Source organism: Balaenoptera physalus (genome assembly GCF_965194825.1).
Source record: "Balaenoptera physalus genome assembly, chromosome: 13".
Taxonomy (NCBI): domain Eukaryota; kingdom Metazoa; phylum Chordata; class Mammalia; order Artiodactyla; family Balaenopteridae; genus Balaenoptera; species Balaenoptera physalus.
In genome coordinates, this window is record NC_138892.1 from 64,422,656 (window position 1) to 64,444,128 (window position 21,473).

General features: G+C 51.3%; 2 protein-coding genes and 2 long non-coding RNA genes across 6 annotated transcripts; 2 read left to right on the forward strand and 2 right to left on the reverse strand.

Annotated features, from left to right (window-relative positions):
• Nucleotides 1-315: 315 nt before the first annotated feature.
• On the reverse strand, nt 316-6,217 carry GPD1 (glycerol-3-phosphate dehydrogenase 1). Its single transcript, XM_082421443.1, has 8 exons — nt 5,938-6,217; nt 5,224-5,401; nt 4,247-4,387; nt 3,513-3,651; nt 3,161-3,273; nt 2,243-2,476; nt 1,912-2,018; nt 316-966 (listed from the first exon to the last, which is right to left on the reverse strand). The coding sequence occupies exons 1-8, from the start codon at nt 5,976-5,978 to the stop codon at nt 870-872; spliced, it is 1,050 nt and encodes a 349-aa protein (XP_082277569.1). The 5' UTR covers nt 5,979-6,217; the 3' UTR covers nt 316-869.
• LOC309641480 lies at nt 2,369-3,869 on the forward strand. The gene is made up of 3 exons (XR_014252621.1): nt 2,369-2,497; nt 2,799-2,982; nt 3,764-3,869. It is a non-coding gene; the product is annotated as an uncharacterized lncRNA (long non-coding RNA).
• LOC309641490 lies at nt 4,382-7,775 on the forward strand. The gene is made up of 2 exons (XR_014252634.1): nt 4,382-4,470; nt 7,471-7,775. It is a non-coding gene; the product is annotated as an uncharacterized lncRNA (long non-coding RNA).
• On the reverse strand, nt 6,675-21,091 carry SMARCD1 (SWI/SNF related BAF chromatin remodeling complex subunit D1). Of its 3 annotated transcripts, XM_082421410.1 has the most exons (14): nt 20,266-21,091; nt 19,401-19,588; nt 19,090-19,132; nt 18,871-18,993; nt 18,266-18,388; nt 17,083-17,199; nt 15,696-15,797; nt 15,241-15,402; nt 15,063-15,160; nt 13,720-13,855; nt 11,997-12,119; nt 10,777-10,878; nt 10,049-10,102; nt 6,675-6,980 (listed from the first exon to the last, which is right to left on the reverse strand). In XM_082421410.1, the coding sequence occupies exons 1-14, from the start codon at nt 20,440-20,442 to the stop codon at nt 6,864-6,866; spliced, it is 1,665 nt and encodes a 554-aa protein (XP_082277536.1). In that variant the 5' UTR covers nt 20,443-21,091; the 3' UTR covers nt 6,675-6,863. The 3 variants fall into 3 exon arrangements, with proteins under 3 accessions (XP_082277536.1, XP_082277534.1, XP_082277535.1); XM_082421408.1 differs by lacking the exon at nt 6,675-6,980 and having other exon boundaries at nt 8,933-10,645; nt 20,266-21,082; XM_082421409.1 differs by lacking the exons at nt 6,675-6,980; nt 15,696-15,797 and having other exon boundaries at nt 8,933-10,645; nt 20,266-21,086.
• Nucleotides 21,092-21,473: the final 382 nt, after the last annotated feature.

Here is a 21,473-nt window from a genome sequence, read left to right on the forward strand (position 1 = left end):
CAGTTACAAAGGTCACAGGGAGTAGAGTGATCTGAGCCTGCTATGAAGAGGTGTAGCTCTGTCAGCAGATTAAGTTCTGCTCCCCAGTGAGGGTGCTGGCAGGGAGGGTGAGAGAGGCTTGGAAAGGTCACACATGGTGGGGAGGAGCTGGCAAAGAACTAGGAACTGGGACGTCCCAAGAGAGAATGACAAGCCCCATGGCCAGAGATGCCAGCGTGGCAGCAACTCTGGTGCCAGGCAGCCTGGGGGAGGGGGAAAGGGGATGACCAGAGGTTTCTGAGGATGCAGATGTTGCTAGGAGAAGCTAGAAGGGGGTTGTTTGAGATCTTTGTATTTTGCGAACAAACACTGAGATCCATTGATGCCATGTGGGGCCTGGCAGAGGTCTATGTCAGCCCAAAAGCCCAGACCCCCTCCCTGCAGCCCTTGCCTCATCCCTCTTGCAGCTGAGGTACTTCTTTAGCCATTAACTGGGCTTGGGGACAGGAGTCCTGGTCTGTGTGAGGCAGCAGTAAGCAGCCCTTGCCTTGCCTCCCTCCCCTCCCCTCCTCCCCCCACATACCCAAAGCAGGCAGCACTGGGGCTGATTCTACCCCTCCTCTGGGAGGAGGACAGGGAGAAAGCCCCACATATGGAGAGGGACTAGGCAACTGCATCTCTGGTGCGATGTGGTGGCAGGAGGCTGCGGGCTGCTTGTGCTTCAGGACGTCCAGGCAGGTGGCCGGGCCCACAGGCACCTGTCCTCCAGTGAAAAGCTGAGAAGATGCTGCTGTGTGGGGAGTCCCAGAGATCGTGGTGGCCAGGCACCCCAAGCTTCTGCCTGTCTCCGTTGGGGTAAAGAGGCTGCCTGGCCTGGGCCCCAGCCCTGCTCACATATGTTCTGGATGATTCTGCAGGCAGCGGATGAATTCACCTACTGGCTGGTTCTCGTAGCATACCTTGTACACAGCCATGAACAGAGGGAACCTAGAATGGGGAAGGACAGAACCAGCTTGGCCTCCAGGCAAACCCCCTAACCCTCCACTCCCTACTCTCCTGCCTTCGAGCTCAGGCAGACTCTGGCTCTCAATTTCCAATCGCTGAGAATTTGAATTTCCTAGCCCTGGGTTTTAGGGTCAGGTTTTTATTGCCCTGCTCCCTATCATATTGAACTTGCCTACGTGATTCCCTGGCATGAACTTTTTGTTCCAATTAGGCAAGCCTCAGTATCATCAGCTGTAAAACGGGGTCAATATAACAAAGTAGTGAAGAAGTGATTATGAATTATGTGAAGGTGCTCAATAAATGCCAGTTTCCTTCTTCCCAACCTGTTGCCCAGGCTGCTCCCTTCACCAGGAGGCTTTACCCTGACCAGCCGTGAGCTGATCTTCTGAGCCTGTTTCATACTCTCTTGCTCTAGGATTCTTTCTCAGATCAACAGAGTTCTGCTCTGATCAGCCCATCACCCCCGCTGTCTTGTGCTCCCTGAAAAGGAGCACCTTGAAGCAGAGACTTTCCTTTTCCTCACGCCTCAGCACCCAAGACAGGATTCACAGAACAAAAGGGCTGGCCTTGGGGGAGCAGCTTAGACTGAGGGTGATGGACAAAGAGGCAGAACAGTCAGAGGAGCGTAGTCCTGTGACCCCCATAGCAGAGGACAAGGAGGAAAGGACAGAGAGAGGCCACGCAGAGGGGTCCAAGCAATGTGGTATAAAAAGCACTAGACTGGAAAGAAATCAAAGACAATGACCTAGCTGGGGGACAGCGGGCATACCAGACCCTCTCCAAGCTCTAGACTCTGTCTGTAAACATAAGATAACATTTCCCTCTCTGCCCACTTCACAGATTGAGGAGGGTTCAGGAAGATGATGAATGGGGAGAGCACTTCTGACGGTGGTTCCCTCCATCAGTGGGGCTGGGGCAGACACTTACTTGTCCAGCAGGCCCTTGTTCTGGAGGATGCTGTGTAGCTCCCGGGCTGTCTGGGGCCCCTGCAGCTTCTGCCCATTCAGCATCTCTTTCTCCAGCTGCTCAATGGACTGTGAAGAAAACAGGACAGGCAGATGGAAATGGGAGAGGAGGGTTGTCAATGTGAGACAGAGAGTCTGGGACTCTGGGAGGAGGTGGGTCTTAAGAGGAAAGAAAGGCTGGGAATGTTCCCAACAATCTTAATGTCTGTGTTCAAGAGATGCCTCAAGGCATGTTCCTCTGCCTTAACACATACAGGGCCCACCCTCCATTCTTCATTCTCCCCAGGGCCCACCTTTCCAGTGCGGGCGAAGGCCTCGGCCACCTTGCGGTTCCGCCCTCCGTAGCAGGTAGTGATGAGATCAGCAACACCACAGCTCTCCAAGAAGGTGGCAGAGGACACAGGGCCACTGCAGAAGAGCTTGGTGAAGGCGATCATCTCCATGAGCCCCAGTCGGATCACGGCCGCCTTGGTGTTGTCGCCAAAGCCCAGCCCATCACAGAAGCCAGCCCCCACGGCCACTATATTCTTTGAAGAGTGAAGTCATGGGTGAGAAAGGATCCCCTCCCGCAGGCCCCACTTGGGGCCCTCAGCACCTGCCTCATGCTCCTTCCATCAGCCATGACCCGCCCACTGAATAAGTGAAGGAAGGTGGGTGGGCTCCTCAACTATTTCCACCTCTTGGTTTTCCCACTTGCTGCACTCCCTTCTTTTAGCCTGGGCTTGTGCTTTCTGGCTCCCCAACCCTGCCCTATACTCCATCCTTGAGGACTCTTCCTGAAAACCAGTCTTCTACCTGGCCCTCCCAACCACGGCTGTTTTGTTCTATGCCCCTGCTATCCATCCATAGGTCTGTCCAGGATCCAGTTCTGGCCATCAGTCTGTCTGGGTGTCCTGGACATCTTATCTCCCGTTAGCCTGAGTGCTCCCCCAGGGCATCTCCTCTTCCCCCTGGACCAACCTTTGGAGCCAGGGACAGGGATGTCCCACAAGGGGCTATAGGGGAAAGGAAGAAGGAAGCCCAGTGTCTGATGGTAAGTAATCGGCAGACCTGAGCGATCCTGGCCTTGCTTCTGCAATTCTTCCCATGTGTATGAGACTTGGTGGGGAAGGGGAGTGAGTGCCTGGAGTCCCAGCAACCTTGTACAGCTAAGCCACGCCCTCTTTCAGGACCTTCTCCCCACCCCATAGCCGCCTCTGCAGCCCTCTCACCTTTAAGGCCCCACAGATCTCTACTGTGTCCACCTCTTGCACCACCGTGATGCGGAAATTGGGTGTCTGCATCAGCTCTTTCAGAAGCTGTCCCTGGGCCAGGTCCTTGCAGCCTGAAGTAGGGAGGGGATAAGGCTTTAAGAGGGGACTCTTGACTCTTCTTCCCACAACTGCCCTAAGCAGGACCTATAGCTCTTTCCGTAGGGGTGCCCCAACTCCCCTCACCTTTGATGCTGGGATCTTCTTCCTTCACCTGCCTTATGGGGGGAAGATGGCTAAGTGGGTGGGGAATATAGCATGGGGAGGCGATGTAACTGGAGTTGCATTATCTGTGTGGGTGGTGGGGTCTCACCAATGGTTGTCTCACAGAACTTCTCATCAGCCACCTCGCTGGCAATGTTGGCCCCCATCAGCACGCTCATGGGGATGCCAAGGCGCTCCCCAATCACTTCAGAGATGAGCTTCAGCCCGTTGGGGCCCTCGTCTACCCCCTGGGCACAGGATGGAGCTCAGGCCAGGTGCCTTTTGTCCCCAACTGAGGGCTTCCCACCTAGAAATCCTGCCCATTCCAAATTCACTGTTCATCAATGTCCCTCCCCAAAGGTCCTCCCCTATTCCAATGCAGCCAAAGCTCGCTGTGAGGAGAGCAGATAACATGTGAAAACGAATCCATCTGAAAACTCTCCTTCCACAACCTACTTCTCCAAGGTAATGTAGCCCCTCCACATCCCTAAACAGCCCACTCCTGAGTACCCCAAACCAACTTCCATCCCGGCCACTGCTCCAAACCAGCTTCCCTTCTCAACTCCTCAAACCAGCCCACTTCTTGTAACCCCTAGGCATCCCCTGTACACCTCCTAAACTCCCCAAGACATCTGCCTCCAAACCGATCTCTTATCTACTCCCCAACCAACCTCCCCTTCCCAATGGCCTCCCGCATCTGTTTCTCAAGCCTCCCCAAAGCCAGTTCCTCTCTTCAGAAAACTCCTGGCCTACTTCTGCTGTTTTCTGTTTGTCGCACTTCACCCACCCTGAGCCCCACAGCAGTTAGCTGCACCCCCATCCACAGGAAGGTGTCCCTGGCACCTTAATAAGAGATATGCCAATGGCGTCTGCCTTCAGGTGGCCCTTGAGCTGATCACAGATCTTGCCAATGAACTGATGGGGTACCACGAAGATCAGGATGTCAGCATCCACTGCAGCCTGGACCACATCTGGGACAGCCACCTGTGGGGGTGACCAGTGTTCATGGGCCTGACAGACTTCTTCTAGCCCCTGTGGAGCCCCATGCAGGAGATCTAGGAGACAGGGTGAGGCTGGTGGGGAAGAAGGAAGGGCAATTTGGGGGTTGAATCTGGAAGGGCTGAACCTGGAGGAACAAGACACTTCTATTCCTTCCACCTAGCCATCATTCCCTCTAGGTTCCAGCTGTCCTGGGCTCTTGAGGACTCCTGGAAACCTCTCAGCACTCTCCTAGCCCTTGGCGGTGGGACAGTGAGGGAGGCCAAAGGAGGTCTGGGCTTGGCAGGAGGAAGAGGCCAAGTAAGATTTCATCACCCTGCTCCTTAGGGCTCCCAACTGGGAAGGGAGAGCCCCAGTCTTCCTGCTGTCTTTCCTGCTCCCCCTTTCCAGGTGGGGAGTAAGCCACATGGATCTGACCAAAGACCTTAAGTCCAAGGAGCAGTCTCCATGTCTACTAATAACCCAGTGAATGAGTAACAGGATCACAGCCCGAGGCAGGCACTACCCGGACCCCAAGTCTGGGGGCCGGAGAACCTGTCTTTGGCTGACACAGAGACCAACTTCCTCATCCTCTCCCCGTCCCTTTCCTGCCTGGGAGCCCACAGGGTGGGGTGGAGATGCAGGGGGACGCATTCAGGTTCTCCTCAGTCCCAGGAAGTGCTCAGGGGAGCAGTTTGGGGGCTGTGCCCAGGGACGCCCTGTGCCTGGAGTAGCCCTCCTGAGATGCTCCCCAAGTACAGGTGGCAGGTGAAGTGGCCCCCTCCCATCAGGAAGCACCCCCTCCACTTCCCTCTCCCTTCCTACGGGGTGTTGGGGCTCACCACATTGGGGGGCAACTTGTGCCCTGGCAGGTATTTGACATTCTCATGCTGTGTGTTGATGACCTCTGTCAGCTTTCTGCCCCCGACGTCTTCCTCAAACACCCACATGATCACCCGTGGGTCAAAGCGTGCCAGCTGGGCTGCATTGCCACCCACAATCTTGGCGATGGCTGAGCCCCTGGCAGGAGGGGGAGCACAGAAAGTGGAGGAGCGGGGGCGTGAGAGAGGAACGGTGGCAGGGGAGGGGACAGTGCTCCACCTCAGGATGTCACAGAAGCCACCGGATTTACTGGCCCCCTTCCTTGTCACCCCCTCCCCGTGACGCCGCGTCTCTCCTGACCTAGCAGTAGAAAGGAGACTCAGTTTCCTTTCCCTCACACTTTGCTGCTGGAGAAGGGGGCCAACCTTCTGATCTCCCCCCACCCCCTAACCCAGGCAGCCCTTCAGGCAGGGGGCACTCTGGAGGCTCCCTTCCCATGGCGAACAGGTGCTGCTGCCCGAGAGGCAAGGGCCAGGAGCGGTCTGGGCATCGTCTGTCCTGTCGGGGTAGGCACAGAAGACAGCAACAGGGGTGGGCCAGGAGCTGGAGGCATTTCCCACCCACCGGCTGCCTCCTGCCCACCAGACCTCCCTCCCTAACCTCCTGTATACTTGAGGGAGCCTCCCCTTGCCCCCCACCGCCCCGCCACCATACTCCTTGACAGAGCAGCTTACCAGTTACCAGAGCCTACAATGCAGACTTTCTTGCCGGCCATGGTGCCGCTTCGCTGCCTGAGCCACCAGCTGGGTGCCACTCTCCCCAGCTCCTCTGCCGGCTGGGAGCATATAACTCCAACACACGTGGGTGCAGCCAAGCCCCGCCCTCCAGGGGAGGGGAGGCGGGCACCCAGGGAGACAGAGTCTGGCAGGGCCAGGGAAAGGGAAGAAAAGGGTAGAGACAGGTGGGGAACAGGAATGGGGCCGAGACCAGGCCCGCTTTTCCTCTTAGGTTTGCCCGCTGACAGTGCTGGCATGCCGCTTCCCTCGGCCCCAGCCCAGGTCCTCACCCCCTCCCTCCCCACAATGGTCTCATTTTAAGGTCTGCCAACACCAGGCCCAGATAAGGAGCAAGTGCCCGGTCACCCCGACTCCCGTCCCCTAGCACTGGAACAAATTGTATTCAGTCCTAGCAGCAGATACAGGCATGCCTTCTTTTCCAAGGTAGGAACCACCCCACTTGTCCCCCCAGGACCCAGAAAGCTGCTCTACGGGTTCAGCCTCTGGCGGTGACGGGTCACGTGTTGCGCCACGCTAGCCCCACTGCAGGGCTGTGGGTGAGTGAGGTGGGTGGGTGTGGCCCCTTTGAAAAACAAGAGCACATAAGAGGTAAGGGCCTGCTTTGGGGGCAACCCAGCCCAAGGATACGAAGACCCCATGAGCCCAAGAAACAAAGCACACCAGTGGGCCTCTCCTCACCTGAATGTTTCCCAGGAAGGGGGGTAGGAAAGGTCAAAGTTGGAGGCTCTGATGCCAAGTGGCCCACAAGTCTTTTGCAGACTCTGGGCTTGAGGAGGAGGAGGATAGGAGAGAAAAGGCAGCCCAAGTGTTCACTTCCCTTGAGAGGTATTGAGCTTCCTTCACTTCTTTCTTGGGTTTCCAGGCTAACCCCACACTAGGGGCTCCTTCAGGTTAGTGGCTAGTTTGCAGAAGCCAGAAAGGGGAAGGGAGGCAGGACCTGGGGCAGTTGTGACCTCTGTAGAGCTTTGTGGTCTCAGATGCTGTACTCAAGAGCAAGCGGGGTGTGTGCTTCTCGGGGAAGGGAGGATGGAAGGGACACACGGCGCAGTTCAGGGCTCTACATCACCCACAGCAACCTGTTTAACTACGAGGGGGAACTCTGGTTTCTAGGCTGATGTGGAGAGTGGGGCAAAGGCCCTCTACACTCCAGCTGTCTGTGCACCTTGGCCTAGAAGGCAGACAGCACTGTGTGCTCACGTGCTGACCTCCTGGCCTGGCCGACTGCTGAGTGGGTGTTTCCATCCCCCTGGGCTGCTGCTGGCTGCAAACAGTGATAAGCACTGGGCCAGAGGGGAGTCTGTGTAAGCAATCACTGGGTAAGGGTAAGTGGCCCTGAGGTCAAGACTGGGGAGAAATGGTTTCCTAAGTTCCAGGGACTGCCTGGAAAAAGCCCACCATACTCTACTCCCATGGCCAGGGAGTTCCCTTAGGGGGACATACGTGAAATCAGCAGCTGATTGTTTCTTTCAGGAACAAAATTATGCCTACTACAGAGCCAGCCTCCCACAGATCACTGTTATTGCACTGGCACTGCGACAAAGGCACCAGTGCCAGGCTGCCAGCTGGGAGCACTGATTATGGGTGATGGAAGAGAAAGAATGCTTCTGTCCCTGGCACACAGGATGAGAACCTCAAAGAATGGATGTTTATGCATAAAATAACCTCTTGTTTTTGCCTAAATGCTTCCATCTTTTTGTCCCTACGATCATTTTAAGTAGTATGGAGACAAATAACTTGTTCATTTATATAGGAATAAAGACCGTGCAGATTCAGAATTGGCCTGTCACAGGAAGTTATCTGTACCACTAGAGCTCTTTTCCCAAGAGCAAACTGCAGATTATTTGCTTGAGATTAATAATGGTTCATCAGCCATTCATTACACATGTAATTAGCCTGGGTGAAAACAGATGCCATTTCAATGTCCTTGACATCAATTTTTTCCACTCCCAAGTTATCATCACCCACACACACTCTTCTTCTGCTTTCCCTACTCAAGTCTGATAAACTCCCACATTCCAGATTGGGAATAGTGGTTGTATCCTTGGTGGGTTTGACTGCATATATGCAATACTTGAGTGTTCACATGCATGGAGGCAAAAGTTAATTTTTTAACTACAACTTTGGAATGTAGTTGCCTTCACCCTGTGTTCTAAACCCCCTTCTTGAGTAGAACCAAGCTAGATAATGGCACAAAGGAGGAAAGTAAAGAGCCACCAGGTGGGAAGCAGGCATATGATGGAAACTGCTGCAGAACTTCATGCTTCTGCTAATGGGACCCAATCCTGAACAAAGTCTTCTCAGCTCTACCAGTGAAGGCTTGGTTGTCCACAGTATGAGGATGACAGCGCAGCACTTCCACGCCGGTCTTAGGAACTAAATTCTTACTCAGGGTTGAGAAAGTGGAACCTTAAAGAATGGCAGGCACACAAACCACAAACGTCTTCAGTCCTGATACAGCGCTGGCCCGTATGAAGACAGGAGCCCTGAGAATTCTAGAGGTGGCTCAAGTTCATCAAGTGTAAGGGACCACAGGTACCCAAGGATAGCACACTCGAGCCAGCAGGTGCCCTGGGGAGTTCAGAAGGACAAGGGAGAGAATGGCAGTGCCACTGTCTCATTAGAACCTTCCTTAACGGGAACTGAGGACAGGACTCTCAGATCCAGTGAGGAAGCCCCCTAATCCCAACCAGCACCTGGCCTGCTTGGACCACCGGGGCTGACACAACAAGCTCTAAGGTGAGAACCTGAGGTCCCCAGGGTAGAAATCTTGTTTTTCACCATATCCCCAGTGCCTAGAACCGCAGCTGGCACACAGCAGGTGCTCAATAAATATTTGTCAAATAAAATGAACAAACACCATGAGCATGGCTAATGGTATCGAAGAAGAAAGCTCAGGGAAGAGCTCTCCATCAGTAGGTAGGGGGACCCATCCTTCAGAAGATTCTTTTATTAAAACTGGGTGACATCGATAAGGGGACAGTACAAAAAAAATTTTGGTCCATGAAAAAAACATAATAATTCAGTTAATAAAAACAGTTATCTTCAGGGACACTGTGTAGGAGTGCTGAGCTTCCTTCTCATGGTTCCAGCCCCAGGGACAGAGGTTGTCTGTCCAGTGTCACTCTGGGGAGAACCTTTCAAGGGAGGAGTGGGATAATGACAGGAAGGGGAAGACGGGGAGAAAGTTCTGCTGTCCCCAGTGTGGAACAGTCAGGGATACAGGGCTGGGGGATGTGCTCGCAGAAGCCTGAGGAGGGGGTGGGGAAGCAGGGGCTTTGTCAGTTCTGCGGGTTTAGAGCCCATGCTGAACAGAATTCCCCCTCTGTGCCCAGCTGTCTCCCACCCTGCTGTGTTGAGTCTGCGAGCCTGGGATATGCTAACTCGGGGGTGATACAACCTGGAAGAAGAATTTGAGGCTCTCCTGGAAAGATGCAAAACCATCTCAGTTGCAAGGGGCCAAGATCACAAGGTCCTGCTGCTACCTGAGGGGTCTGAAGCTTTTGAGGGCAGGGGCTGGGGAGTCACAATCCTGTGAGGCAGGGAGAGGGAAGAGTCACAAACCCAACTCAGAGCTATTCTCCAGCCCTAGGCGCTTTCACTCCTCAGTGCCCTAGAAGTCACCAGTGGGTGTCAACTGGGCAGACAAGGGACAGGAAGACAGGGATGGCCCAGGGCTTTTACCCGTTTGATTTTAGGCCTGTTTCTCCATGAAAGGATGGGGGAGGCAGGGTGGAATGAATGAATGAGTCACACCTCCAAGCAACTGCAGGAAGGAACAGCCTCTGCTGGCAATGACAGTACCCTAGGTGAGGGCCCTTGGGGCTCTGACAGGGAAAGGCAAGATTCCCCCACTCAGATGCCCTGGGTTAGGACAGATAGGAGGGAATCCTAAAAAGCAGCGACAGGGAGTGTGGTGAGAGGGAGCAATACTAAAGAACAAACTCCAATACTGACGCGGACCCCCTACGAGGGAGCAAGAGAAGCACTGAGACAGCAGGCCAATCCAGAGGGCTGCGGACTGACCTGGGGCTCAGTGGAGCCCAAGAACCAGGATTCCTTTAGTGCTAGAGGGCAACAAGTGAAGGGACAGTTTGCTCCAAACCTGTGGAGGGAAGGAAGGAAACTGGATTCTGTTATCAGGAAAGCCAAGATCAACTAGCTTATAGAGTGCCCCCAGGCCTGAGTCTCGGAGAAGGGGGCTAAAGCTCCCAACTCCTGGGTCTCTGAAGGGCAGGATCAGTGTAGCTGGTCCCCTTGAAGACCACTTGGCCTTAGGCCCAATCCATTCAATGCACTGATTACCACTACGGGTTCTCTCTCTAATACTATCTAGAGGTCCTATGCAGACCAGGGGAGGGTACAGGCACATGGGAACTTTCTGGGGCAAAGGGAAGCTGGGGGTAGGAAGGGATGGGGTGGGAGAAGAGGGTAACAGGTATCATGTGAGACCCTCTTCATTCTGGTGTTGTCCTAGAACCAACAGCATCCCCTGGAAGGCCCCAAGCAAGACCAAGGCAGGTGCTATGAGGCAGGCAGCACAGGGCCCAAATAAAGAAATCGGTGCAGCCAAATCAGGGCTGTGGGAGAAGCCCTATGTATTTCGGATTCCCAGGGCTTGCTCTAATTCTTGTCGTCTCTGCTGCACCTAAGGAGAAAATAGTGGAGGGAGTGGAAGATGAGACAAACCAGAAGTTGGTACCTAACACCACTGACCCCCATCAAGGGTGCAGACCCCTTGCCTTTTGTCAGTTTCTCCTGTGCACCCCAGGTGCCTACCTTGGAGTAGAAGTATCGGCACACGGCCTCCTGTGCCCAAGGCTGGAAGTAGAACTCAGCTCGGCGCTCTTCCTCTGGGTTACCCACCACATCAGTCATGGTCTGAGGGAGATGGGAGGGGGAAGACACAGAAGAGACTTGTTTCCTTCCTTGTCATCTGTTATGGATTGAATTGTATCCCCTAAAAGATGTTGAAATCCTAACCCTCCCAGTACCTGTGAATGTGACCTTATCTGGGAATAGGGTCTCTGCAGATGATCAAGCTAAGATAAGGTCATTAGGGTGGGCCTAATCCAATATGAGTGGTGTCCTTATAAAAGGGGAAACTTAGACACAGAGACAGACATGCATAGAGGAAAGATGCTATGAAGACACATGGAGAACACCATCTGCAAACCAAGGAATGCCTGAAGCTACCACAAGCTAGGACAGAGGCCTGGAACAGACTCTCCCTCCCAGCCCTCAGGAGAACCCTGCTGACACCTTGATTTCAGACTCTAGCCTCCAGAACCATGAGACAATAATGGTTTCCCTTGTTTAAGCCACTCAGTTTGTGGTACTTTACTACGGTGGCCCCAGCAAACCACTAAAACAACACCCAAAGTCGCCTCTGCTGTCAACAAGTCATTGCCTTGTTCAGGGATCCTTTCAGGCACCCCCTGTCCCTTGCTCCTCTTCTTGGGCTAACTGCAGTCAATCACCACAGGACAGGCGAGAACTGAGGACACATCTCACACAGTCTGTGCTCATTCCTACCTTCCTGCCTGAGCTTACGGTGCTCCCCTCTCCGGGATATAACTCAAATCCCAAATTCTCCATGAAGCCTTCCCCAGCTATTCTAGCCTCATCAATCTCCCTTCTCCTTTGTATTACCTTTTTGGTACTGGTGAGTTCCAATAACGTCTTACATGATTTACTACTTTTTAAATCACATTAACATGGTTTCTCCGAACAGAATGTGTGTTACTTTGAAAGAGATCAGGTTTTCCACTCTGTATCGCCTACAATACGGTGCACAGTGACATCACATAGTAAGTACTAGATAAACACTTGATGGTTCCACCTCCATTTCCCTACTTAATTGTAAAATGGGCCCTGGAACACACTAAAGAAAGTCTGGCCCCTCACTTCCCCCCGGCTCTCTATCTCATGCTACGGAAACGGAGCAAATGTATGCCTCACGGATCTAAGTCTCTTTGCACCCGTCCCAGGTTCTTTACCTTGAGGTCCCGGCACTGGGACTGAAGCCAGTCATTGATGAAACCCTGAGGGTCTCTGGCAAAGCTCAGCATGAACTCTCGCTGGGTCTTCAGCTGATTGATAGTTTCTATTGTCTCATGGATCTGAAAGGAAGAAGGAAGCTCGTAACATTTTCACGCTGGGGAAATGCAAAGTTAAACGGCAGGCAGTGTGTGACTTCTTGTGCCGCTCCCAACCTAAGAACAGAGCGCGGCCCAGAAATGGCACTGCTGCCCCACCTGCTCCGGCGCTCGGCATTCGCTTAGCAGGTGGTGTGCACCGTGTCTCTATACACCCCACGTGAGGGAAGTTTTCCTTTTAGTCTCCACAGTGTCCACTGTGGATGATGCTACATGGTAAATGTTTAATCCACAGCACAAATGGGTCCCGACACACGCTCAGGTAGAAAAGAAGTGGTACAGAGAGCTGTCTCAAAAGCTGTGGTCCGTGGGTTTTGTTCTTTGTCCTCTTCTCAATTCTCTATACTCTTCCTGGCGATTTCATCTACTTGTATGTCTTCCAGTACCACTGACAAGGTAATAAGTCCCCAGTCTGCAGACCAGAGTCCATTATCCAAACTCCAACCAATCCACCTGCTTGACATCTCAAGGCACCTTAAACTCTCCGAAACTAAATTCACTACCTTTCCCCGAGACCTGCTTCTCCTCCCGTTCCCAATCTGAATAACTACAACTGTGCACCCCAGCTGAAAACCTGAGGGTCGTCATAATGCCTCTTCTCCCTCATACCTCACCCCACCGTCTCCATCCAGTGTCCAAATCCCTGCAATTTCACCTTGACACCTTCCAAATCTACCTACTCATTTCCATCCTCACTGTCAGGACCGTAAGTTTAGGCCCTCGACACATCTCACATGCATCACTGCACCAGCCACTCAACTGGGCTTCCTTCCTCCAGATCTGCCCCCATTACAATTCACTCCCCACCATCCTGCCAGTGATCATTCTAAATGCAAATAGCACCAGGCCCTCCAGTTTTCAGGACAAAGTATAAGCCAGTTTTCCCCGCAAAGCTGCTTCATGACTAGGATCGTGCTTCCCCTATCCAGTTTCTTTTCCCCAGCACCCCGAGCTTTATCTAACACAGTAAACAGCTTGTACTTCTTGAACATGCCAGGCTCTCCGCTCATCTTTGGGCCTTCATATACCCTGCTCCCTCTTTCTGGAATGGCCTCTGCCCCCCACGCCCCTAAGCACCATCCTCCTTTCTCCCCTTTCGTTGACTCCCATGTCGTCCTTCAAGATTTAGTTGGGGCATCAGCTCTTCCAGGAAGGCCTCCCTGTTCTCCTTTGTGTTCCCAGAGCCTTTCTGGCTTTATTTGCATGGACTATGTCTGATAATGGTATCAATAATAACAACAGGAGCAGCAGTTGCCATTTGTTTTTATGTGCCAGATACAATGTCATGTCTTTACATACACTGTCTCATTTAATCCTCATAACAACCTTATAAAAATACGTATTATGGTCTCTATTTCGCAGATCAGAAACTGAGGCTCAAAGCTATTAAGAGGTATAGCCAAGAATCAGAACTCATGTGTGTCTAGCTCCAACCAGCACCAAACAGAGTGCCTAGCATTTACTGGGTGGCAGTACATTTTGAGTGAATATCAAGAATCAAAAGAAGCCAAGAAGCTGTGATAGAGGGCTGGTGGTACCCAACTATCCAGGGCATGGTCCCTACCTTGTTGTCTAGAGTAGCAATCTCCTGCTGGCTGGCAGTAGACAGCAGAAAAGAATTCATCTGGGTCTTCAAGGTATCATCCACTTCCACATCAATGTCATAACAAGCTGTCTTTTTCTGATCATTCGGGTCAACACTGGGGAGGAAACCAAAGGGGCCTGGTAAAGGGCTTGTCCCCTAAGACCTAATTACACAGGGTCAAAAAGATGGTCTAAGACTGAAGGGCAAGGAGCTGACTGCAAAAAGGGCACAAGAGACCTCTTCGGTGTGACGGAAATGTTCTGTACGTTCCTTGCGGTGATAGCTACAGGATGTATACATTTGCCAAAAATCATCAAATTTTTCTTTAAGTGGGTGCAATATATTGCATATAAACCTCAACAGAGTTAATTTTTTTAAAAAACTCAATGGTAAAAATTCAAATGTTACAAAAGATATCCAATGAAAAGTCAGTTTCTCCCTCCCCACAAGGAGACCATCACTACAGTATCTTCTGTATCTTTCCCCCTGTTAAACTAAACTTGACCCTGAAAATTAATTCAAATAAAACACACACCACGCAAAATAAAAAGTGGCCTAACTTTAAGCCCATGAATACGGGACAAACTAGCTTCTACTGACCCAGTGTATGGGTTGTAGGAGTTACTATTGGCTGAGTGATGATGGTTCAGGGTCTAATGAAAGGAAGGCTAATTAATATGGAATAAGGGAAAGAAGGCAAAGACTACATCCAGCCAGAAGACATGCTTTGAGGAGAAACTGCCTTCCTTCACTCCGTATCTGCCTAGAGATGCCCTGCTCATCCATCTCTGAACAGAAAAGCAGATGGAGGTAACGGAGCTGGAGTCTCAGCTTGCAATGTCCTACCACCCAGAGAAAAGATTAGCTCATCAGCGAGGAGCTGGTAAATGTCTAATAACTGATTCTCCAAAAGAGAAGAAGAAGAAGAACAAAAAGCCCTGACTTGTAGCATTTGCTGATTTCTGTGTTTTAAATATTCTCGACATGATTGACTTCAAGATGCCAACATTATATCACTGATCAAGGAGCTGGGAAGGGATGTGCAGTAACACATCATTAGATAGTATTTCCACCATACAGACACAATAGACAGAAGTAACCTCGAAAACACAAACACCGGTAAACTAATATAATAATTCAGAGATGATGAATTTTTGAGTATATATTATCCTTATCTTTAGTATAATGTATTTAATTGCAAGTTTGTATAATTTAACCTTAAATAACGACTGTGTTTAACAACCTGCTTGCAAAATCCCTGAAAATTCTGAGATGGTGCAAGCCAGCTCCAGCACACCACTGCCTTGCACACACATGCTTACCTGATGACATGATTAATGATGATGGGCTCTGGTGGCATAAGCAAGGCGTGGAGCCGTTGGGGGATCTCTGAAAACTTCATACGTTGAGACTCAAAGATCTGTGGGAAAGAGGAGAAGCAGCTAAGAGTACAATTAGTGCTCCAGTGGACTTGAGCAAAAGAATGGGTCCTTTTCTTACCTGCTGGAGGTACTTGTCACAGATGACAAACTCCCGCTCATGTGGGTCCTGGAGCTTATGCGTCTTAATATATTGCCACAGTGCTTGAATGATCACTGGACGGGTCTGGGTGTGGATGCCCAGCAGCCGAGCCAGACGAGGGTCTAGTTTAAACTGAGGAGGCTGTAGAGAACCAAAGAGTATAGAGATGAAGCTAATGAGCTGAGTCTATGTGCATGATGAGGTGCTTGGCATGGCCATACGTTCAAGCCATTCAACAGGCATTAATGCTGTGCTTTCCCTGGGGCAGAAAAACACTAACAGGAACTCAGAAATGACTAAGACCCTATCCCTATATTTAGGGAGGTAACAGTCTGGCGGCAAATTACCCACAACTAGACTTAGACCTTTAAATGTCAGACTGCTGATGGGATGTGACTGTGAAAGCTGGACCCCCTCACAACAGCACAGAATACCTGGTAATCCAGCATCAGCAGGACAGTACACCGTACGTTCACGTCTCCCGGCCGCTTCACCTGGAAGCCATCTGTCTCCTGGGTAGTGGCGGTCCTGTGCCACTACAGAGAGGAAGATGTCAGGGGGTGCTCTCCCAGAGGAAGAGCTGGGGTGCGAGGGAAGAGCTTCTGTAATGACTGAATATTCAACTTTGATTACTGAAGCTACTGGAGAAGAGCAACAGCATGAGACATTTTAAAAAACTGCATATGACTTTGGGATTCCTGTCTGTAAGTAGATTGACCTTTTAATTATGACTGCTCAGGGTCACATTTAAATTAGCCTCAACTTTCAGTGATAGTTTTATCCACAAAAATGGATAATATACATGTGTATAGTAAAATAACGTAGCTATCATCTATTGGGTGCTTACTATGTGCAAGAGTATTCTAAGACATTTACTTGGATTATCACATTTAATCCCCACAACATCCATACGAGATAGGCACGATTAAACTTATTCTACAGATGAGAAAACTAATGCTTAGAAGAGTGAAGTAAGCTGCCTAAGGTCAACAGCCAATAAGTGGTGGAGCTGCTATCTGAGCTCTGGTGTGTCAGATTCTACAGTCCACATTCTTAGCCACTATGCTCTACTGCTATAAAGTTAAATATATTTACAAATTTCTATTGATTCTATGACTTACTTCCCTTATTAGATGGTAAAGACCTTCCCAGGTCTCTTAGTGGTTGAGGTTAAGGGGCTGCAGCTACACTGGCAAAGAAAGGAGCGGGTTAAGTTCACTTGGAGCGCTGGACTGTCTCATTCTGGTTTTGACTGTATCCCAAGGAACACTGTTGCTAACACAGTCTTCAGAACACTATGTAACAGGCATTACAATAAAGAATTTTTGATGATTTGGAATGTGAATCTAAACAGAGTAGGGACCAAAAGCAAGTCCCAGATCTGTAAAAGTAGCCTTGGCAAAAAATAGAACCCTATTAGTTAACGCCCTTAATCACAGCACTTGTTACCAGGAAAAAGGTTGAATGGTGTGTGGATAACTACATCTCACCATTTCTAATAAGCAAGATGCAGAGATGGCTTGGCATGTATAAGAGGCCTCCATCAGAATTTCCCTTGAAAGTGGGGGCAGCAACTAAGACAGTAAATTTAAAAAGGTGGGACAAGTCAGACTGCAAAAGCTCTTGGGTCCAAACAGTACCAGAACTGAACAGCTAGTGCCACCTGGAGGCCAACGTGCAAACTGCGTTGGAGGAACTGTACACCTGGGGTAACCCTTTATTCATACCGTCCCCTTTCCCTAGACATTAATGTTTGGCTCCCAAGTCCATCATCCTCCAGTCATAAAGTCAACGCAAAGCCTAGAGGACAGAACTACTCACTTCCACCAGATGGTTATCTGGCCCATACAGGTCTTTGTCCAGTTCGATCACCAAGGACTTAAAAAAAGAAGAGAACTTCCTCTTTTGTTTGGTGGCATCATATTTGGACAAGGCTGACTAGAGGAGAGAGAGGAAAGGTCATGTTAGAAAAGGCCAGAAGATATTCCCCAAAACAAAGTCCCATAAAAAAGGAACCCACAAAAGCAATGGGAAAAAAACTCAAAAATGTCTTCTGAGAACCTCTTAGGAGATGGCAAGGTAGGTGTCTGTGGATACTGAACAAGTCACAGTTGAAACAGAACCCTGAAGAAGCAGCCTGTAACACATATAGGGTGATTGACTTACCCACCTCATTTCCCCAAGGGAAATGGGGCAAGTTAAGCCAAACCTCTGCACATAATAAAGCGAGTCTAAACAGAAAAGTCTGACTCTAGAGGGGAAATGAATCACAGGTAATAAAAAGCCAGAACAAAAACAGCTTTATTTGGATGACATGACACCACCGGTAGATGGACCAGACCTATATAGAGAAAAAGGAGGCTCTGACACTGAGCCCTGGTTCTCCTGAAAAATGCACTCAAACTGGCTTGCCTGTGAACAGCTAAAAATAGAGAGCCAGAGAGTATAAGGTAATGGCAGGTGAGCTTCTCCAAGGAGCTTCTGGGGTGGGAAGTTTGGGGGCTATCACCTGTCAGCTGATGTTCCCATGAAGCAACAAAGAGCCTGTCAGAGAAATCTATCCCATGTAAACTGTGAAATGTCTCCAATGGAAGCTGGGAAGATGGAGATGCCACAGTGGATATCAAGGACCTCAAGGACTCAGAGAGGAAAGCATGGCCTAAATGCTAAGTGCAAACTCACTTGGTTTAAAAAAAAAAAAAACCTAACTGAAAAATCTGCAGATACTGCCAAATCCAATGGCTAGCAGCATCAGGAAGGAGGTAAACAACAAATCAAATCCCACGACAATAAGGTTCTCGATATGATACCACAGAGGGGGCCAAGCTGTGGGAGCCAGAAACAAAGAACCATTGTCTTTTAGTGCAGGGAACACAGTGACCCTCTCCCTGCCTTTCCCAACAGGAGCTGTAAGCACCAGTCAGGCTTCCTGCCAACCAGACAATGCTGCTTGTTCCCAGCAGCTCCCACCCTAAATGCCGACCACAGTGGACCTTGAACTCACATCCTCCAGGAGCCGTCCTTCTACCCGAAGCTCCCAGGAAGCCACCGTCCCTTCCCCATCCTCGGCATCTGACTTAGCCGGATTGAAAGTGTTAGAAATGAAAATTCGCAGCTTCCGTTTTTGCTGAGGAAGGCAGAAACAGGATTGATAGTGGGGCTTCAGTGGTTTGATGTTGAAGACAAGGGTCTCCCCAAACCTGAAAATGACTCCTAACAGACTGGCTTACTGTCTACCCAGTCCTTGGGGTGGGTGGATGGAGATTCCACCTAGAAGAGGAGTACAGGGCACTGGCCTGAGTGCAAGTGCATTCACCAGGATGTCAGATGGACAGAGTCATGCAAGGTGCCAGGTTCCCAAGGTGGCAGATCGTTGTAGCAAAAACACCAACAGGGTATATTTCTGGTGCAAGAAATATCAAAAGCCCCTCCCCCTTCGCTGTTCTCTTCTTATGCTTCTAATGTAATTCTCAGTTCGTAGGCGGAAGGGAGAGATGTAATTTAAATGCCAAGGAGAGCTGTGCTACGCCTTTGATTTCTCATCCCAAGCCTGCTGAAGGTTCCCACGTCCTCTCCTTTGGCTCTCTGCCTAGCACTCTCCTGCGTTACCTTGATGGGACGTTTCAAGGCCTCCTGGATATCTAGCCGTTTCCTCATGATAGTCTGGTCCAGTTTCCTTTCAAAAGCCAAGAGATCCATATAGGCCTGGGATTCTGGTACCAGTTCACGAATCTTAGGAGCAGAAAGATATCATTGGGATCTAGAGCTGACCATCTCTATTCTCAAGCTGGCCACACCCTCAAGAAGACCTATATTGCCTGGACTCACCCTTTGAGGTAGAATTTTGTCAGCCATCTTCTTTTTCTTTGCACTGTTTGGAATAAACTCTTATCAGCATGGGATGGAACTAGCCAGAACATGAAGACAGGCTGTCCACACCTCTGTTTATAGTGAAGTGAAGGAACTGCAAAGCCTGTCTCAAGTCAGACACCCCCATCCCCAAAAAATGCAAAGCATTTTCAAGAATGAGCACCGTCTGCTGACACAGCACCACCACTTCTTGGTTGAGGGACTCCCACCACCTGCATCCTCACAGGCCTCCTCCCTCCCTCCCTCCCTCCGCCCTGGGGTCATCTTACTTGTGGTTCCGATTTTGGACCGCCTGCTGCTGGACCTGCTGGATCTGCTGAGGCGCAGGTCTCTTGCGGGACTGGTCCATCCCTGACTGGGCCAGGCCAGGTCGGACTGAAGGGTTCCCCCCATAGCCAGGGGGTCCCATGGAAGGTCCCTGAGGTGTCATTCGGCTGCCTGGTAGCATACCTGGTCTCTACACAGGGGAGAGGACCCAGAAATGTCATGGCTTCCCCTGCAAACCCCACCAAGAAAAGCAAAGTGGGGGAGGCCTGAGTTCTTTGAATGAAACAAGGCTGAGGGGGTGGGGTGGAGCACAATGGTGGGGTGGGAGGAGAGCCCTCTACCTCTGCGAAATCTAGATAACTGGAGCTTCCTCTGCTCCAGTCGTGACCCCACAGGAAAATATAGTCCCAAAGCTAAGACAGCTAGATTACACTCCAATTCTCCCCAGTCTATTTTGCATCTGGCGCATTGGACATCTCTAATTCCACGTTTGCTCAGAGAGCACTGCCAGCTACTGTCTCCTCAGAAGCTGACCTCAATTTGCCAGCTACACCTTCTGTGTTCCTCTGGGCGCTGGAGCTGCCTAGGCCCTTTTGCACACAAGCTCTCACAGGCCCATGCTTCGCCCCACTTCTTCGTCCACCCTGGTTGTACACCCTGACTCCCCAAGAAAACAATGCCCCTAGGAGCAGATGGGGATGCTAACTGCCTCCCCTCCCTTCCCCGCACTGCCTCCCTGCACCCCGACTCACGGCCCGAAATCCCTCCCAGGCGAGTCCCTCCTACTCCTCCCCCCACCCCTGTCACTCCCAGGCCCCCGCACGGCCCCGCCCCCGGCCCGCGCGCCCCTCCTCCCGCCCCACTCACCGGATAGGCCGCTCCGGGCATCGGGGAGCGGTACAGCCCTTGACCCGGCGCCGGGCCCATTCGCACCGGAGGCCCCGGAGTCCCGCCCGGACCCAGAGCAGCCGCCGCGCCCGCCCCTCCTGAGGCTCCGGCGCCGCCGCTCGGAGCCACAGACTGGAAACCCGCCCGGGCCGCCATCTTTCCCGGAGCCGCTGCTGCAGCTGCACAAAGAACCGGAACCGGAACTCCCCCCGCCCCCCGCGCGCCCCCCGCGCCCCCCGCGCGCCCGCCTGTCCGCCCGGCCGGCCCGCCGGCACGGGAGGCTCGGGGCAGCGAGACTGTGGGCTAGAGGGGGGCGACAAGCGGAAAAGGCGTGTGACCACTCCCTCTGGCCTTCACGGTCCGGGAGGGAAAACCATAGAGAGGAGCTCTGGGATAGAGAAGTCCTGCGAGCGGGCGCCCCCAGGCCGACGGAGGAAGACAAGGAACTGGAAAGGGGGACCACAGCCCAGGGTGATGGAGTAACTGCTTCATCTTGGCGCAATGCGTTTAACTTTACAAAGCGCTGTTTTTCCTTTCCTTCTCTTCCTGCTCTAAGCCCAGCTCGCTGAAGAGGAGTACGCACTGTTTACTCCATTTTACAAACAGGAGAGGTGAACTCAGAGAGTAAATAACTTGGCAAAGTCAACCGACAAGTTAGCAGTAGAAGTCGAAACATAGAATCCAGATCTTCTGGTTCATAGTCTGGGGCTCATTCCATAGATAAAGTGCTTCAATAACTACCTCACGTTCGAACTTTAACCCAACTTTCCCCGTGACCTTTAACCTAACCTGCTTCTAGATTTTAAATTTATTTTGAAGTTTGACCCTGACCCCTCTCCAAAGAATCCTTTGTGCTAGGACTTCTCTTTGGGATCTTTGTTGCCTTTGACCTCTTCCTCTTTCCCTGCGCAGTGGTTCAAACCATTCCTGGTGTGATGGTCAGCCTGTCCCATCCCAGGAAGACCAGAGTATCCCTGCTTCCGCCTCCTTACTCCTGCCCTGATTGTTTGGCCCCAAGCCAAGCTCAGCTCTAAGCACTTAGTGGGAAGGCCTAAATACTATTCAAATAAGAGAAGAATGACACTGAAGAGGAGATAGTTAAAACCCAGTTTATTAGACCAGAGGCATGCGTCACCCATAGCCCTGCCTGCTGTTCTCCAACCGGAGCACACCCTTTGGCCTTGCTC

What these genes read in the sequence shown, in the direction of transcription:
- SMARCD1 (XM_082421410.1), bottom strand. Translation starts at nt 20,442, where the DNA reads ATGGCGGCCCGGGCGGGTTTCCAGTCTGTGGCTCCGAGCGGCGGCGCC. An exon ending in ATCATTAATCATGTCATCAG is followed by an intron (nt 13,856 to 15,062) that starts GTAAGCATGTGT and finishes TTTCCTCCCCAG; the next exon opens with TGTTGACCCGAATGATCAGA. An exon ending in CTAGCACTAAAGGAATCCTG is followed by an intron (nt 6,981 to 10,048) that starts GTTCTTGGGCTC and finishes TCTTGAGTACAG; the next exon opens with CATCTGAGACCACAAAGCTC.
- GPD1 (XM_082421443.1), bottom strand. Translation starts at nt 5,978, where the DNA reads ATGGCCGGCAAGAAAGTCTGCATTGTAGGCTCTGGTAACTG. An exon ending in ATTGTAGGCTCTGGTAACTG is followed by an intron (nt 5,402 to 5,937) that starts GTAAGCTGCTCT and finishes CCCTCCTGCCAG; the next exon opens with GGGCTCAGCCATCGCCAAGA. An exon ending in CCTTCGCCCGCACTGGAAAG is followed by an intron (nt 2,019 to 2,242) that starts GTGGGCCCTGGG and finishes TTTTCTTCACAG; the next exon opens with TCCATTGAGCAGCTGGAGAA.